Source organism: Scyliorhinus torazame, chromosome 13 (genome assembly GCF_047496885.1).
Source record: "Scyliorhinus torazame isolate Kashiwa2021f chromosome 13, sScyTor2.1, whole genome shotgun sequence".
NCBI lineage: Eukaryota > Metazoa > Chordata > Chondrichthyes > Carcharhiniformes > Scyliorhinidae > Scyliorhinus > Scyliorhinus torazame.
In genome coordinates this window covers 209,272,091-209,290,489 of record NC_092719.1, presented here as the reverse complement: position 1 = coordinate 209,290,489, position 18,399 = coordinate 209,272,091, and the positions used below count along the sequence as shown (strand labels likewise).

At 43.9% G+C, this 18,399-nt stretch overlaps 1 protein-coding gene and 1 long non-coding RNA gene across 3 annotated transcripts in view; one reads left to right on the top strand and one right to left on the bottom strand.

The window, feature by feature from the left end:
• The window catches only part of LOC140388580 (uncharacterized), a 45,004-nt gene extending 34,295 nt beyond the window's left edge, over positions 1 to 10,709 (bottom strand). The window contains exon 1 of the long non-coding RNA XR_011934224.1: positions 10,408 to 10,709. This is a non-coding gene — a long non-coding RNA (uncharacterized lncRNA). The remainder of the gene's footprint in view (positions 1 to 10,407) is intronic.
• LOC140388579 (rab GDP dissociation inhibitor beta-like) overlaps positions 1 to 17,987 on the top strand; it is a 58,899-nt gene extending 40,912 nt beyond the window's left edge. For both annotated transcript variants that reach the window (XM_072473001.1, XM_072473000.1), the window contains exons 6-11: positions 3,910 to 4,041; positions 8,892 to 8,991; positions 12,761 to 12,932; positions 13,828 to 13,972; positions 14,344 to 14,398; positions 16,024 to 17,987. In XM_072473001.1, coding sequence (XP_072329102.1) covers positions 3,910 to 4,041; positions 8,892 to 8,991; positions 12,761 to 12,932; positions 13,828 to 13,972; positions 14,344 to 14,398; positions 16,024 to 16,173 — 754 coding nt within the window. In that variant the 3' untranslated portion in view covers positions 16,174 to 17,987. The remainder of the gene's footprint in view (positions 1 to 3,909; positions 4,042 to 8,891; positions 8,992 to 12,760; positions 12,933 to 13,827; positions 13,973 to 14,343; positions 14,399 to 16,023) is intronic.
• Positions 17,988 to 18,399: the final 412 nt, after the last annotated feature.

Below are 18,399 nucleotides of genomic sequence, written 5' to 3'. Positions count from 1 at the left end.
AGCCAAAACAAGCCAGTTGTAACAGCTTTTGAAGACATTCAGCCAGAGTTTCCGCAGGGGTTTCGATTGGAGTCAGAACTGTTCTGTAAAGCAGTGTCAAAAGATCTCTTTCTCAAAGAATAACTCTGTGAAGTTAGTATTCTTCTGTGCCATCGGTATTTAGGGTGGATTGAGAGCTGGGATGGTCTATTTTCTTGTTGTTCAAATGGCAATAAAGATGACAAGTAAGGGTGTTGTATTCACTGTGTAGTGTTGTTAAAGGGGTAATTGTAAGCTATTTTTGAATGTGAGGTTAAGGATTTTAATACTGTGTTAGTAATAAAGTTCTGTTTTCAAATACCAAGTCCCTGCTTCTTTGTTCAATCACTCCTGGAGCGAAGTAACCTTTCCTCAAAGTCTTACAAAATTAAAATAAAATATTGGGGTTTCGGCCAAGTATCCTCGCCACTGCTGGGATCTGATTTGGGATCGTAATACGTTCTATATTGCTCTATGTCTGCTTTGTCAATACATTTTATCATCTATCTACCTCAATAAGATTTTCTCTCATTCTTCTAAACTCTTAAGAGAGTATAAGCCTAAACTGCTCAAACTCTCTTCATAAGACAACCCCCTCATTTCCGGGTCTATTGCATTTGCTGCTCCCAATGTGGTCGTCTCTATATTGGACAGACCAAACGCAGACTGGGTGATCGCTTTGCTCAGCACCTTCAGTCTGTGTGCATTCAGGGTTCTGACCTTCCTGTTGCTTGCCATTTTAACACAAGACCTTGCTCCCATGCCCACATATCTGTCCTTGGTCTGCTGCAATGTTCCAGTGAAACTCAACACAAATTGGAGGAACAACATCTCATCTTCCGGTTAGGCACACTACAGCCTTCTGGCCTCAACATCAAAATCAACAACTTCAGATGATTAGCTTTACCCCACTTCGAGCCATTTGTTTGCATCCCATTTCATTTTAACTGCCTTTTACCATTTCTTTCTCTCTTGTCTTTCTTAATATATATTTAACCCCCCCCCCCCCCACCCCCATCCTTCCCCCTTCCCCTCCCCCCACATCTACAGATCATCCTCTGATGTTAGTTTCCCTGCTGTTTGACTTTTCACATCTTTTGTCCTCTCTGGGGACTGCAATTAGCACTCTTTCCCCTTGGTTTCTGTGGCCATTAGCACCCGGTTTCCCTGGGTTTCTGTGGCTATGACTCATCTTTCATTCTCACTCCACAGTATAAATATTTCCCACTTTCTCTGTTAGCTTTGACAAAGGGGCACCTGGACTCGAAACGTTAGATCTTTTCTCTCCCTACAGATGCTGCCAGACCTGCTGAGATTTTCCAGCATTTCCTCCTCTTTGTTTTCAGATTCCAGCATCCACAGTAATTTGCTTTTACCTCCTCTCTGGAATCAATCTAGTGAATCTCCTCTGAATTGCCTCTAATACAACTACATCCCTCCTCAAATAAGGGGGGATAAAACTGTGCACAGTACTCCAAGTGTGGTCTCCCCGATGCCTTGTACAGTTGCTGCAGCACTTCCTACTCTTTTGGTTGCTCTTTCCTTTGTTTTCCTAACTTCTTTGGTTAAGATCTTACTTCTGGCCGATGCTGACTACAAAGTTAAATTTGAGGAACTGACTTTTTTCCTGAGATAATCTTTACTAGTGTCACAAGTAGGCTTACATTAACATTGCAATGAAGTTACTGTGAAAATTCCCTAATCGCCAAATTCCGGCAACTGTTTGGGTACACTGGGGAGAATTCAGAATGTCCAATTCACCTAACAAGCACGTCTTTCGGGATTTGTGGGAGGAAACCAGAGCACCCGGAGGAAACCCACGCAGACACGGGGAGAACGTGCAGACTCTGCACAGACAGTGACCCAAGCCGAGAGTCTAACCCGGGTCCCTGGCACTCTGAAACAACAGTGCTAACCACTGTGCTACCGTGTCGCCCTTTAGTATAATTTAGTATAATGGACAATGGCAATTGTGCAAACGTTTCACATGGTTCAAGTGTGACGATAATTCATTATTGTGATGTACTGTTGATGTACATTGTACTGAGAGAGAAGGCCTGAACGTTTGAGCACTGTACCAGAAGTTTGAGCCCTGTGAAAGTCCCAGATGACCATAGGCTGCTTTCCCCTGTGAGGGGAAGAGCTAACAGGTGGTGATTTAGCCGAAAGTCACCACACCTCTGGTAAAGGGCAAGGTTGAGAAGGCAGGTTTTCATGAATAACCGGAGTTCTATACCAGGAGTTTGAACACCTAATATAGGCTTGTCCTCCCCGTGACATACTGGACGCAGTGATGCATTTCTGAAACACGTTGTCCACCGGAAGGACATTAAACTAATGCGTGGTCTGCCTATTTCAATGGTTGTGAATGGTCACACAACACATATTACAGAGCAGGGAGTTCTTTTTTTTTAACAAACATTTTATTAAGGCATTTATGGTTTTATAACAACAAAAGATACAAATGCAAATGTGTAAACATAATTCAGTACGTAACACCACCCCAACCAACAACCATACCCAGTCAACATCCCTCCGTCCCCTCTCGCTGCTCCCGCCTAAACTAAACTAACTCCTCCCCCCTTATTGTATCTGCTAACAGTTTTGTTTTCCCCAAAGAAGTCGTTAAATGGCTGCCATCTCCGAACGAACCCTAACATCGATCCTCTCAGGGTGAACCTCATTTTCTCAAGCCTGAGAAACCCAGCCATGTCGCTAACCCATACCCCTGATTTTGGGGGCTCCGAGTCCCTCCACTGTAATAAGATCTGTCTCCGGGGTACCAAGAGGCAAAGGTCAAAACGTCAGCCTCTCTCGCCCCCTGGACTCGTGGGTCTACCGACACTCCAAAAATCGCCACCTCTGGACTCGGTGCCACCCTTCTCTTTAAAACCGTGGACATGACATCGGCAAATCCCTGCCAGAATCCCCTTAGCTTCAGACATGCCCAAAACATGTGGACATGAATTGTGGGCCCTCCTACACACCTCACACATCTGTCCTCTACCCCATCCGGGCCACCATCATATGTGCCCGGTGAACCATCTTGAATTGTATCAGGTTGATCCGAGCACATGAAGAGGACGTGTTGACTCTACTCAGAGCATCCTCCCACAGACCCGCCTCTCGCTCTTTACCCAGCTCATCTTCCCACTTGCGCTTCACCTCCCCTATCTGGGTTCCCTCCCACTCCATAAGCTCATTTAAATATCCGAGACCTTCCCCTCCCCCCACCCCTGTTTTTGAAACTACCTTATCCTGTATCCCCTGTGGCGGTAGAAGCGGAGAGATCGAAACCTGCCTTTGAACAAAGTCCCTCACCTGCAGATAACGAAACACATTCCCACCGGCAATTCAAACTTCTCCTCCTCAATCCTCCAAACAAGGAAAGCTCCCGTCGATAAACAGATTCCCCAGCCTCTCAATATCTGCTCTCTGCCACCTCCGAAACCCCCCATCCACAGATTGGAGCCCATACTGACACTCCCTCCACCCGCTCCCATACTGACCCCTCCCCCACTACCCACTTCCTGATCGTGGCTACATTTGCCGCCCAGTAACAGTGCGTAAAGTTCGGCAGGGCTAACCCCCCCCCCACCCCGACCCGCTCCGCTCCAACAGCACTTTCCTTACCAGAGCAGGGAGTTCTAATGTTCTGGCCAGCATTCTCCCTCAACCAACAACCAAAGATGTGGGAGCTTCAGCATCGATTAAAGCGTACTGACTTAAGTCTGCACTGCTCTGGGTCTGTGCCTGGGATCCTTCTGGTCTGTTTGTATCTTGCTACATATTACATTGAACCACCAACTTATTAATGGTGCAAACTGTTTGATTTTTGAAAGGATATTTGAGATTTGGAAAGGTATCTGACGTGTTCTTTATTGTTCTCAGTTACTTGGACCAACCATGTCTGGATGCCATCAATCGCATTAAATTGTACAGTGAGTCATTGGCACGGTACAGCAAGAGTCCCTACCTCTATCCACTCTATGGACTTGGAGAGCTGCCACAAGGCTTTGCTAGGTAACTGACGCCTCTGTATAATGCATTAGATTTGCTGCCCAAGTTGTTCATTCCTCTATATGGGCATCACCGCACTGTGATCATCGCTCCTGTAATTACATGCTTCTGCCACCGGATGGTATTACCAACCCCCTCCAATCCTATAGCCACAAGATTGCTATCCATAAGACCATAAGACATAGGAGCGGAAGTAAGGCCATTCGGCCCATCGAGTCCACTCCACCATTCAATCATGGCTGATTTCAACTCCATTTACCCGCTCTCTCTCTCCATAGCCCTTAATTCCTTGAGAAATCAAGAATTTATCAACTTCTGTCTTAAAGACACTCAACGTCCCGTCCTACACCGCCCTCTGTGGCAATGAATTCCACAGACCCACCACTCTCTGGCTGAAGAAATTTCTCCTCATCTCTGTTCTAAAGTGACTCCCTTTTATTCTAAGGCTGTGCCCCCGGGTCCTAGTCTCCCCTGCTAATGGAAACAACTTCCCTACATCCACCCTATCTAAGCCATTCATTATCTTGTAAGTTTCTGTTAGATCTCCCCTCAACCTCCTAAACTCCAATGTGTATAATCCCAGGATCCTCAGACGTTCATCGTATGTTAGGCCTACCATTCCTGGGATCATCCGTGAGAATCTCCGCTGGACCCGCTCCAGTGCCAGTATGTCCTTCCTGAGGTGTGGGGCCCAAAATTGCTCACAGTATTCTAAATGGGGCCTAACTAATGCTTTATAAAGCTTCAGAAGTACATCCCTGCTTTTATATTCCAAGCCTCTTGAGATGAATGACAACATTGCATTTGCTTTCTTAATTACGGACTCAACCTGCAAGTTTACCTTTAGAGGTAAATCCTGGACTAGGACTTCCCAATTATGAATTTTGTCACCGTTTAGAAAATAGTCCATGCCTCTATTCCTTTTTCCAAAGTGCAAGACCTCGCACTTGCCTACGTTGAATTTCATCAGCCATTTCTTGGACCACTCTCCTAAACTGTCTAAATCTTTCTGCAGCCTCCCCACCTCCTCCATACGACCTGCCCCTCCACCTATCTTTGTATCATCGGCAAACTTAGCCAGAATGCCCCCAGTCCCATCATCTAGATCGTTAATATATAAAGAGAACAGCTGTGGCCCCAACACTGAACCCTGCGGGACACCACTCGTCACCGGTTGCCATTCCGAAAAAGAACCTTTTATCCCAACTCTCTGCCTTCTGCCTGACAGCCAATCGTCAATCCATGTTAGTACCTTGCCTCGAATACCATGGGCCCTTATTTTACTCAGCAGTCTCCCGTGAGGCACCTTATCAAAGGCCTTTTGGAAGTCAAGATAGATAACATCCATTGGCTCTCCTTGGTCTAACCTATTTGTTATCTCTTCAAAGAACTCTAACAGGTTTGTCAGGCACGACCTCCCCTTACTAAATCCATGCTGACTTGTCCTAATCTGACCCTGCACTTCCAAGAATTTAGAAATCTCATCCTTAACAATGTATTCTAGAATCTTGCCAACAACCGAGGTTAGGCTAATTGGCCTATAATTTTCCATCTTTTTCCTTGTTCCCTTCTTGAACAGGGGGGTTACAACAGTGATTTTCCAATCCTCTGGGACTTTCCCTGACTCCAGTGACTTTTGAAAGATCATAACTAACGCCTCCACTATTTCTTCAGCTATCTCCTTTAGAACTCTAGGATGTAGTCCATCTGGGCCCGGAGATTTATCAATTTTTAGACCTCTTAGTTTCGCTAGCACTTTCTCCTTTGTGACGGCTACCATATTCAACTCTGCCCCCTGACTCTCCGGAATTGTTGGGATATTACTCATGTCTTCTACTGTGAAGACTGACGCAAAGTACTTATTTAGTTCCTCAGCTATTTCCTTGTCTCCCATCACAAAATTACCAGCGTCATTTTGGAGCGGCCCAATGTCAACTTTTGCCTCCCGTTTGTTTTTAATGTATTTAAAGAAACTTTTACTATCATTCCTAATGTTACTGGCTAGCCTACCTTCATATTTGATCCTCTCTTTCCTTATTTCTCTTTTTGTTATCCTCTGTTTGTTTTTGTAGCCTTCCCAATCTTCTGACTTCCCACTACTCTTTGCCACATTATAGGCTTTCTCTTTTGCTTTGATGCATTCCCTAACTTCCTTTGTCAGCCATGGCTGCCTAATCCCCCCTCTGATAACCTTTCTTTTCTTTGGGATGAACCTCTGTACTGTGTCCTCAATTACTCCCAGAAACTCCTGCCATTGCTGTTCTACTGTCTTTCCCACTAGGCTCTGCTCCCAGTCGATTTTCGTCAGTTCCTCCCTCATGCCCCTGTAGTTACCTTTATTTAACTGTAACACCTTTACATCTGATTCTACCTTTCTTTCAAATTGGAGATTGAATTCTACCATATTATGATCACTGCCTCCTAAGTGCTCCCTTACTTTAAGATCTTTAATCAAGTCTGGCTCATTACATAACACTAAGTCCAGAATGGCCTGTTCCCTCGTGGGCTCCATCACAAGCTGTTCCAAAAAGCCCTCCTGTAAACATTCAATGAATTCCCTTTCCTTAGGTCCACTGGCAGCATTATTTACCCAGTCCACCTGCATATTGAAGTCCCCCATGATCACTGTGACCTTGCCTTTCTGACATGCACTTTCTATTTCGTGGTGCATTTTGTGCCCCCGGTCCTGACCACTGTTAGGAGGCCTGTACATAACTCCCATTATGGTTTTTTTGCCTTTGTGGTTCCTCAACTCTACCCACACAGACTCCACATCATCTGACCCTATGTCATTTAATGCTATTGATTTAATTTCATTCCTAATTAACAAGGCAACCCCGCCCCCTCTGCCCACCTCCCTGTCTTTTCGATAGGTTGTGAATCCCTGGATGTTTAAATGCCAGTCCTGAACCCCCTGCAACCACATCTCTGTGATGCCTACCACATCATACCTGCCAGTCACAATCTGGGCCACAAGCTCATCTACCTTGTTCCGTACACTGCGCGCATTTAAATATAGCACCTTTAATTCTCTATTGACCGTCCCTTTTTGTTTTCTTAGTGTGGTGGACCTTGGTTTACTGAGCCTTTCCATACACTGTGTCATATGTTGTGGGATGGGGACTATCGTAACCTCTCCTGAGTTTTGTCTTTTCGTGCTTTTTTGTATTCCTAAGCAGCTACGCTTCCCACTGATTACTTCATCTCTTGGTTCCTTGACCTTCCCTTCCCCCCCCAATCTTTAGTTTAAAGTCCTATTGACCACCCTATTTATTCTTTTCTCCAGAACACTGGTCCCAGCTCGGTTCAGGTGGAGACCATCCCAACGGTATAGGTCCCCCCTGTCCCAAAACTGATGCCAGTGACCCATGAAAAGGAACCCCTCTTTCCCACACCACTCTTTCAGCCACGTGTTAACTTCCCTTATTCTTGCCTCCCTATGCCAATTTGCACGTGGCTCGGGCAGTAATCCGGAGATTATGACCCTTGAGGACCTGTTTTTTAATTTGAATCCTAGCTCTTTATAATCTCTAAACAGGTCCTCTTTCCTAGACTTGCCTATGTTGTTGGTACCGACATGGACCACAACAACTGGATCCTCCCCCTCCCTCTCCAGTATCCTTTCAAGCCGGTCAGAGATGTCCTGCACCCTAGCACCGGGCAGGCAACATACCATGCGGGACTCTTTATCCTGCTCACAAAGGATACTATCTATCTCCCTGATAATAGAATCCCCTACAACTACAACTTGCCTATTTACTCCCTCCCCTTGAATGGCCTGCTGAACCATGGTGCCTTGGTCAGCTGACTCATCCTTCCTGCAGCCCTGTTCGCCATCCACACAGGGAGCAAGTGCCTCATACCTGTTGGACAGAGTCAAGGGCTGAGGCTCCTGAGTTCCTGACTGCTGGTTCCCTTTACCTGCCTGACTTGCAGTCACACCCTGCTGTCCCTGGCCACTGGCAGTATTTAAACTACTTACTCTGACAGGTGTGACTGCCTCCTGAAACACAGTGTCCAGGTAAGTCTCCCCCTCCCGGATGTGCCTCAGTGTTTGAAGCTCAGACTCCAGCTCATCAACTCTGAGCCGGAGCTCTTCAAGCAGCCAACACTTACTGCAGATGTGGTCGCTGCAGCTCGCAATGGGATCTGCCAGCTCCCACATTAAGCAATTCAATGGCAAAACCGGTCTGCTCCGATCTTCCATCACCAGCCACAGTGCAGAATTCGCTTGTCTTATTTTAAATAATAGCCTCATTCATATTTCTTCAACTTTTCTTTGGTCGAGTTTTTCTGTTGCAGATTGGAACAACTCTTCCACTTCTAGCACCTAGAAGTATTGGCGCTCAGCAGACTGGGTCTAGTATAACAACTTTAATGAACTTAGAAAGTTTTCCATGTACTGTTCTAATAATATTTGAGTCCAACTTCAAGAATATTCTTGCGAGGAGTATGACACTTCTATTTTTTTAAAGTTAGTGGTATTTGATAATTTAATACCTTGATCCGGTCAATTATGTACTGCTCTGTGTAGCGGATTCCTCGCCCAGTCATACCTAGTCAACATTGTCCAAGGTGCTTCGACGTGCAACTCTTGAGAGGGAACCAGAATGCCAGAATGTGGAGATTTCCGTGCCATTATTCATTGCTGGATATTCACTGATGTCAAATGGTAGGGCAAAATGGAGGTTGTACCATCCAATGCAGATATTGGTACAACATCCGAGACCATAGAGCTAGGTATCCGGATGTTTGTGGATAATCCTGTGCTTGGTCTGTTGGACAACACGAGTGAGCTATTGCCCGGTGTCTCGGTTCTGATGCTTCTTTGTTCCTCATGCTTTCTTTACCAGGCTGAGCGCTATATATGGGGGCACTTACATGCTGAATAAATCGGTGGATGAAATTGTGTTTGCGAAGGGTCATGTGGTGGGTGTCAAGTCAGAAGGAGAGGTAAGTCTGGCTTGTATGTATATAGTCTATGTAAATTCTCGGTATGGAACGAAGAACTCGTTAAAGACAAGATTAGCAAGATTTTGGGATCATAAACATAAGAGTCAATAATAAACCCAATAAAATAAGGAATTCTGGAGAAACCTCTTTACTCAGAGTGGTTAGAATGTGAAACCACATGGGAGTAGTTGAGGCCAGTACATAGAATGCAACACAGAAACAGACTGTTCAACCCAACACTGCCTACGTATGCTCCTCATGAGCCTCCCATACTACAACAGTAATGACACTTTGGGATGCTTCCTCGGCTATGGGGCATTTTGGGATGTCCTGAGGTGGTGAAAAACATATTTTTCCTCCCAGCCTCCATCTTCATCAAATCTTACCAACCTAATCTTCCAGAATAGCATAGATGTCTTGAAGGGGGAACTAAATAAGAACATTTGGGGAAGAAAATAATTGAAGGATATGTGGGCAGGATTAAAATGAAGTCAGGTGGGTGGAGACTCATGTACAGCAGGGTATAAAGCAGTTGGGTGAAATGGCTTGTTTCTCTGCTATAAACTCTATGCAAGATGAGTAAAGAAAAAAAATGAATTTGGAGCAAAACATGAGATGTGAAGCTTGAAGGCAAACCAGAAGAGAAGAAGAATGTGATTGGCTTTATCACCCCAGAGAGCTGACACAAAGTGGTGTTCTTAACAGCTGGATTGGCTGAGTGCTACCACTCTTCTGAATCAGAAGGTTTTCGGTTCAAATCCCACTCTGGAGTGAGTAAAGCCTCGAGTTTTGGTTTGTACTTCAAGCACACCCTTCACTATTTTAACCATGTAGATTATCATTTTTTAAAAAGCAATTCCAAACATTTTAAAACCTGCATCTTACCCCAAACCTTTTAAAATAATCTCTGCTGTAAATTGATCTCTTCTCCAGAGAATCTTTTCCAGGATTCTGTTGCAAGAAAATGTGCGAGTGCCGTATGGATTGTTATTTCTCTCCCAATCGTTTCTTCTTAGGTTGAAGTGCCTCGATTGACCGCAACAGCGCAGTTTATTGCTGGTGTACGCCCCTCCGGGCAACTTGATAGATAAATAATAATCGCTTATTGTCACAAGTAGCCTTCAATGAAGTAACTGTGAAAAGCCCCTAGTCGCCACATTCCGGTGCCTGCTCGGGGAGGCCGGTACGGGAATTGAATCCGCGCTGCTGGTATTGTTCTGCATTACAAGCCAGCTGTTTAGCCCACTGTGCTGAACCAGCCCCACCCAGTTCGTCAAATTGATGACAATAAAAAAAATCTAGATCCATCTGGTTGCCTTCTGTCATTCTGTTAGTTGCACAATATGATTAATTGAACTGTTCACTCTTCAAAGCAATCGATATCTATCTATCAATTAGACTACAACAGAGTCTTACCTGTGGTAAGTAAAATCCTCAATGGTGGAGAGCTTTGGGAACCATAGGTCCAAGTTATCTGTTCCTCCTGAGCAAGTTGCATGTGCCCTGTGGAACAGCCTGTAGCATCTTTACTACCTTGAAACGTCCCAGAGTATTTTACAGTCATTTAAATATTTTTGAACTGTGGTCACCGTTGTAAATGTAGAAAATTGCAAAGATGTTTCAAATTGTCATGGACCGCATGGAAATATTCAACAGAAAAATCTAGCTAATTGGCATTTGAATGAATCAACAGTCTGCTTCTGTTGCTTCCAGAGGAGATCGCCTCCACTTTCTCATTCTAAAAGCATCTGGGAAGAATTTGAAATGTGAAACAAGCGAAAGGGGGAAGGGCGGTAACTGGAAACGCAGGTTTACGCAGACTTGAGTAGATGTGTTTCATAAGGCAGTCAGCCAATCTGTGTTTAGTCTCTGCAGTGCCAAGCAAATCATTAGCACAATGATTAGCACTGTTGCTTCACAGCTCCAGGGTCCCAGGTTCGATTCCCAGCTTGGACCACTGTCTGTGTGGAGTCTGCACGTTCTCCCTGTATCTGCATGGGTTTCCTCCGGGTGCTCCGGTTTCCTCCCACAAGTCCCGAAAGACGTGCTTGTTAGGTGAATTCGACATTCTGAATTCTCCCTCTGTGTACACGAACAGGCGCCGGAATGTGGCGACTAGGGGATTTTCACAGTGACTTCATTGCAGTGTTGATGTAAGCCTACTTGTGACAATAAAGATTATTATTATAACTTGAACAGCGAATACAGAATACTAAATTGAAAGCATGATTTAGCTTCTGATCATTCGTCATTTTAATTTGGCCCCTTTCTCTCATGCTGACCCCTTCGATAGACGCAGAGAACAATAAAATTCAACGTCAGCTTGGTGACAGCGTCTTACCTTTCAATTAAACACTCTGCAACTTCGCTTTCGACGTTGACTTCAATTAGATATGGCAGTTATCTCTGTACTCATTTTGTGCCCTTTTTATCTTCACGGATTTTGGTTTTCGCCTTGCTTTTCCTGCAATATTTCTTTTGGATGCCGGCTGTTCCTTAGACTACCATTCATACCTCCTCAAAACAGATCTTTTATTGGTTTGCTTGTCCCACGACCATTTCCTTTGACCCTGCGCAACTCCCATCTTTTGCCATTTAATCTCTCCTGACTTCCAGCCTATCGTTGAACTTGCTTTTCCGGAAATTCACTTATCTGCGTAAAAGTCTTTGTACACCTTGCCCAGATGTTGGCTAATCCGCGGTTTTAAAAATTAAAAAGTAGAAACCGACTTTAGAAAATGCGGTAAAAAGAAAAAAAAACGCCTAAATGAAATTTGCACATAAAAAACGAAGGTGTCCATGAAGTATTGACTACCGTCGAAAATAAATAAAACAAAAACAATTTTGCCAGTAAGTTCATCTTCAAGTTCATTAAAAACATAGTTTTCATTGTCTTTGGTCCTTTATACAGGTTTTAGCATGGCTGCAACCTATCGAATGAACTTGCATTGTCACAGAAACTTCGCAAATGGTGAAATCGCAAACAATGAACATGCATTCTATATTTCCACCCTCCACCTTCAACTTAAAACATTTCTAATTTGTCCCAGTTCTGAAATAAGGTCACATACCTGAAACATGAACTCTGTTTCTCATTGCACAGATGTCTGATTCGCTGCATACTTCCAGCATTTTCTCTTTGTATTTCAGATTTCCAGCATTTGCGGTATTTTATTTTTTTACTTAGTGTGTCCTGTTCTGTGGCAAACAATCCTGTGCCGGGTTGAATCACTCCTTTTCAGGGAGGTGGGATTTACATTCTTTTAATTTTTGATTGTGGGGTGAAAAGCACTGTCGGATCATCCTCAAATAATGTTTAGTTTTTTCTTGTTTCATATAATAATAACCTTTATTCGTGTCACAAGTAAGCTTACATTAACACTGCAATGTGAAAATCTCCTAGTCGCCACACTGCGGCGCCTGTTCGGGTACACTGAGGGAGAATTCAGAATGTCCAATTCTCCTAACAAGCATGTCTTTCGGGACTTGTGGGAGGAAACCAGAGCACCCACAAGAAACCCACGCAGACACGAGGAGAACGTGCAGACTCCGCACAGACAGTGACCCAAGCCGGGAATCTAACTCGGGTCCCTAGCGCTGTGAAGCAGCAGTGCTAACCACTGTGCGACCATGCCGCCCCCTCTTGTAACCTTTTCATGAAAACTTAATGTTTGTTTATTGGGGCAACTGGTTCGCGGCCTATTTGTGGACCACTAACTGGCAAATCATTAATTCAGGTCTTTATGTTTTTTTTCTTTTACATTTGCAGACAGCTCGTTGCAAGCAGCTGATTTGTGATCCCAGCTATGTACCCAGCAAGGTAAAGAAGGTTGGGAAGGTCATAAGGGTTATCTGCATCCTCAGCCATCCAATCAAAAGCACGAATGATTGTAATTCCTGCCAGATCATCATTCCACAGATGCAAGTCAACAGGAAGTCGGGTAATGCGCATGATTTTTAAAGTAACATGCATTAAATCTTGTATGAGGGAGAGGGAATTGTGTCGATCAGGTAGAGATATTGGCACCACAAATGGATGTTAAACGAGTATCAACATCGTTGAAAGTGCAGCAAGGGCAGCACGGTGGCGCAGTGGGTTAGCCCTGTAGTCTCATGGCGCCGAGGTCCCAGGTTTGATCCCAGCTCTGGCTCACAGTCCGTGTGGAATTAGCAGATTCTCCCCGTGTTTGCATGGGTTTCACCCCCACAACCCAAAGATGTGCAGGCTAGGTGGATTGGTCACGCTAAATTGCCCCTTAATTGGAAAAAATGAATTGGGTACACTAAATTTTAAAAAAGAAACCTCAAAAAAAAAGTGCAGCGAAAACTTCCTTTGACGGAATACATTGCAGGGTGCCTACTATCTTCTGTGGTTGGCTGAATGGCCTCTTTGTGTGCCACAATGACCTGACTTTGTTGAAGTAACTGATCTCTGCCAAGGAAAGGCTGGGTTCCAAAACTGACTTGTGGCCCAGGTTAGCAAAGGTTAAATATAGCGACGGGGTTCTTTCCTGATGGCTTTTCAGCCACCCATGCTAGAATGTTGGTGTGAGTGGATTTTGGACAAGAACAGCATATTTAGTCCTTCCACCCATGCCACCTTCACCACAGTTGAACAGCCACACATTGCTCCTTCCCTATCCTCACACATGAGGATTGGCCACTTGATCGAGTCGCAGGACTGCCAGCTCCGGGAGATTTGTGCTCCAGCAGAGTGGTAAATCGTACAAAAGGGAAGGCAGAAAGGGGTGACCACAGCCATTGGGGAGTGCTAATGATGCAATTTTGCTGAGCTTGTTTTCTTGAAACATGTAAACAAATAAATTATTCTTTCAGACATCTATGTTTGCATCATGTCCTACACACACAATGTGGCAGCAGAAGGAAAATATATTGCCATTGTCAGCACCACTGTGGAGACGAATAGTCCCGAGAAGGAGGTTCAGCCAGCATTAGAGCTCCTAGAGCCAATTGACAAATCGTAAGATACTTTCTATATCATATATATATATATATATATATAATTATTTGATACATATGAGGATGAATGCATACTTAAGGTCACTTTTCCAAAGCATCACAGTATATATAGTACAGAATCAGGCCATTCATCTTTTTTTTTCTATAAATTTAAAGTACCCAATTCATTTTTTCCAATTAAGGGGCAATTTAGCATGGCCAATCCGGTGGGGGGGGGGGCACCACCTGTTAACTCTGCTTTTCTCTCCTCAGGTGCTGCCTGATGTGCTGAGTTGTTCCAGCTTTTTCTGTTTTTATTTCTTGTACATTCTGGTCTCCTAAAGTTTTATTTCTTAATTAAATAGTGAAAACTTGTCTTGTCCGCTTTTCCAGGTTTGTTTCAATCAGTGATTTGTACAAACCAACGGATGATGGAAAAACAAGTCAGGTACGGACTGATAATTACATGAATGGCATTGTGTTTATCTGCCAAAAGGATTTTAATATATCCAGCCAATATCCATCAAAAATTGTTCAGATGAGACAGGGAGACTGTCAATTTTGGAACTAGAACTGTCAGTTGACAGTTCACTGGGATATCTGGCCACATGCTTTCAGTAATGGGCCGTAACTTCCAAGCTCCATGGTGTTGTATTGGGGGAGGGGTTACCCCAAAGATACGTTGGGGAAATCCTTTCGAAAGTTCAGAAGTCAGATTTGCACAGCAATTGCCCAAAAGCACAAACTTCTCCTGGGCCATTGGCCTGCACTGGGAACCATCCAAAAATGCGATTTACATCACAAAGCTCGGATGGTTCTGACTGGGTTCGAACAATAGTTACTCCGAAAATGTTAGAGGGTCTGGGTGACCATTGCACAAACCCAGACTCACCCCAAGTCCTACTTACCTTATACCCTTACGTTCTCCATGGCCACTCAAGAACATTTAAACTCATCTGGACCTTTAAACCTATCTGATTTATGACAACTAGTGTCATAAAAAGGGGGCTTGACCTGCTGCTGTTTGACACCAGACCCAGGGACATGATGCTCTGCCTCGACCTCGCCCAGCCTGAATTGCAAGGTCGGACGGGATAGGATCCAAAACGATTTCCGGTTTTCAAAAAAAAAGCTTGGAGCAGAGTGGCAATCCGACTCTTATTACCACTGAGGACAGTAAGAAGTCTTACAACACCAGGTTAAAGTCCAACAGTTTTTTTTGGAATTGCTAGCTTTCGGAGCACAGCTTCCCAGGTCCTCAGCGGGGTGAGGCAGCAGTGCTAACCACTGCGCTACCGTGCCACCTCATCCATGAAAAACCTTGCTTCAAATTGTGGCCATGATAGGATATTAAATCAAAACAAAATATGGCTGCACAGCAGGAGGCTGTGGCACAATGGTATTGTCGCTAGACCAGAGATCCAGGGTAATGCTCTGAGAAACGATTCAAATCCCACCAGGGCAGATGGTGAAATTTTAATCCAATAAAAATCCGGAATTAAAAGTCTAATTAAACCATCGCCAATTGTCGTGGAGACCTGTCTGGTTCATTAATATCCTTTAAGGAGGAAAATTTGCAGCTCTCTAATGGCCTGCTGTTAAAAGGAAACTGATTTAAGTCATGCAAAATACTTTGAAAACAAGATTTAAGCAAATTTTGAAAGATTAGCTGTGAATTGATGATCAAGACTCTTCACAGCAGCATTTTATGACGTTTTCTAGCAGAAGTGCGGACTACAGGTCAGACTTTTCCTCGTGGAAAGGTACTTCCACGTTATTCACACGGGGCTGGTTTAGCACAAGGCTAAACCGCTGGCTTTTAAAGCAGACCAAGGTTCAATTCCAGCCAGCATGGTTCAATTCCTGTACCAGCCTCCCCGAACAGGTGCCGGAATGTGTTAATGCACATATTTCACTGTTGGCTTACGAGCCAGGTTGCTGTCTGAACTTTGGAATCTAGAGCATGAAGCTGGAGTACAACTTGTATTATAAAAAGAGAACTTGGGGTGGGGAGAGGAGGGGAATACCAAAGAATGCTTCCTCTAAATGTTTGTTCTTGGATTTTACTTACAGATTTTTATCTCAAGTTCTTACGATGCCACTACCCATTTTGAGACAACTTGTGACGACATAAAAAGCATTTACAAGCGAATGACAGGCACAGACTTCGACTTTGAGAACATGAAGCGCAAACAGAATGATGTGTTTGGAGATGATGCATAGTAGTCGGGCACTAGGCTGTGTTTTGCTCCTTCACAGCACTTTCGTATGAGAATACTGATGGAACCATTAGTGAGTTAGATTTCAACTTCCAGAGATACATACAGTTGTCCAAAGAAACACCAACTCTTCATTTTGATTTGTTTTTCCAAATGTTATGTTTTTCTTACATTGGGCATGGTGGGGTGTGGGGGTTGTAAAAAAAAAAGAAAGAAAAAGAGGCAAGACCTCAAAGTCCTGTCTGGCTTGCGTGGTCCCGCACTAAGTCGACAAAATTCCGCACGCTTGACAAGATTGTCAGATCAGTGCTTCTATTACAGTGAGATTGATCTTGAGGCTTATCTGTGTGATGATTTTAAGTCTCATTTCACCACATGCCCACTCTTTGCATGTGAATAAATTGTGTCACTTCCTGTTAGTGTGAACAGAGGGTTGCTGCAAACAGATCTTGCTGTAAATTTTTCATTCCACCACCCACAGCCCCCATGCGTGGTTTTGAGAGTGGATCAACATACCATGCGTTTATTTTTCTGGTGGTATTAACAGAGAGGTAACTCTATTAATATATTTACTGTTTACTGATCAGTATTTGGATGATCTCCTATGTTTGTGACTGTATTTATTTAAAAAACTTCATATATCATTCATTTAAGGCTTCTAGAGATCTGTATAAACCCCTTCCCAGCTTCACAGATTAAAACGCCAGTTACAGTAAGCAGAGTGAGATTGGCAAGGAGCAGCGCTGCTTTGAATCATTGGGACCAGTCCTCTAGATGCCTATAGTGATTTGGCGCAGGCCGGTAAATAATTTCACTGAAACCCAAGGACCTGCACAGATAAGCCAGCGATGGGATGGAAGAATTAATTTTTAAGACGTTTTTTCCAATAAAGGGGCAATTTAGCATGGCCAATCCACTTACCTTGCACATCTTTGGGTTGTGGGGGGTGAGACCCACGCAGACACGGGGGAGAATGTGCAAACTCCACACGGACAGTGACCCAGGTGCTCGTTGCCGTGAGGCAGCAGTGCTAACCACTGTGCCACCATGCCACCCTTGGAAGAATGAATTTGAGGAGTGAATTGAGTGGGGGGCTTGTTATCTGGCAGGCTTGAATTGAATGATGTGACAATGATACACCTCGGGTGTTTTGCTTAATTACCTTTGAAGATCGGGCAGTATTTGTACAGAGTTTACTTTAAGGGATTGGCTCCCGTTCAATGGTAGAATAGATTATATCCGAGGTGAGGAGGCTTCATGAGAGAAACAACCTCCTCGTGTTCCAGTACTTTCTTACTTGAATTTTCCAACTCTTCAACACTAAATTAAATGAATCTCTGACTCAACATTGGTTGTAAATGCATTGAACTATAATTTTGGAGAAAGAGCATGTCAAATGTTCACTAAACTGATCTTTCCTGAATACCAAAGAGCAGCAAAAAGCACTGAGACAAGGTACATATCAACCATATCGTACCAGTCTCCTACAGAACATCACCGGTTCCAGAATCGATCCCATGGGCGCTTATAAATTGCTCACCTTTGTTATAGTTTTGTGACGCCAATATTTCTCATGGGGAAAGCGCAACTAGATTTGTTTTAATTATAAAGGCTTTAAAGTTCTTCTCTATGATGAGACTCAGCTGGATTTTAGTCAATGTTGTGTCTGATGTTGCTTCACCTTGTCTAACATTGAAAGTATTATCTTGTAGCTGCATGCCTAGACGTTAGTAGTGGTGGATGCATCTTATATATGTAACACTTAAGGTTTTTTATTTCTTGAATGGAATAAAACTGGACATGCAGTCAGCAAATAAACTGAACTTTTGTACGTTAATCCAGCCGCCAAACTCCAGTCAGCTTTCACCGTTCTGCGTTGTTTCTGTGCCTCCACTCTAAGTGGCTTTGCACATGTGAAAAGCAAATTAGTGTAATAGAATGATACATTGCCCACTTCTGATTGTTGTAGTAATCGTTGCATCTAATGTCCATCAACTGTTCTGAGCAGTTTAGTTCCTGGGTTGTCTGCAGTTCAGCCACCTGAACTAAGCAGAGCTTTTGTTGCTGTCTGGTTATTTTAAATGATCATAATCTATTTTACTCCCGTCGAAGGATGTCACTGTGGCATTCTTACAAAATTGGAACTTGGCAAGTAATGCATTTTTCTTTCTCGCTCCATCTTGAGTTTTGGGAACCTCATGACGAGAGGCAAGAAACAGGGTACTCATGA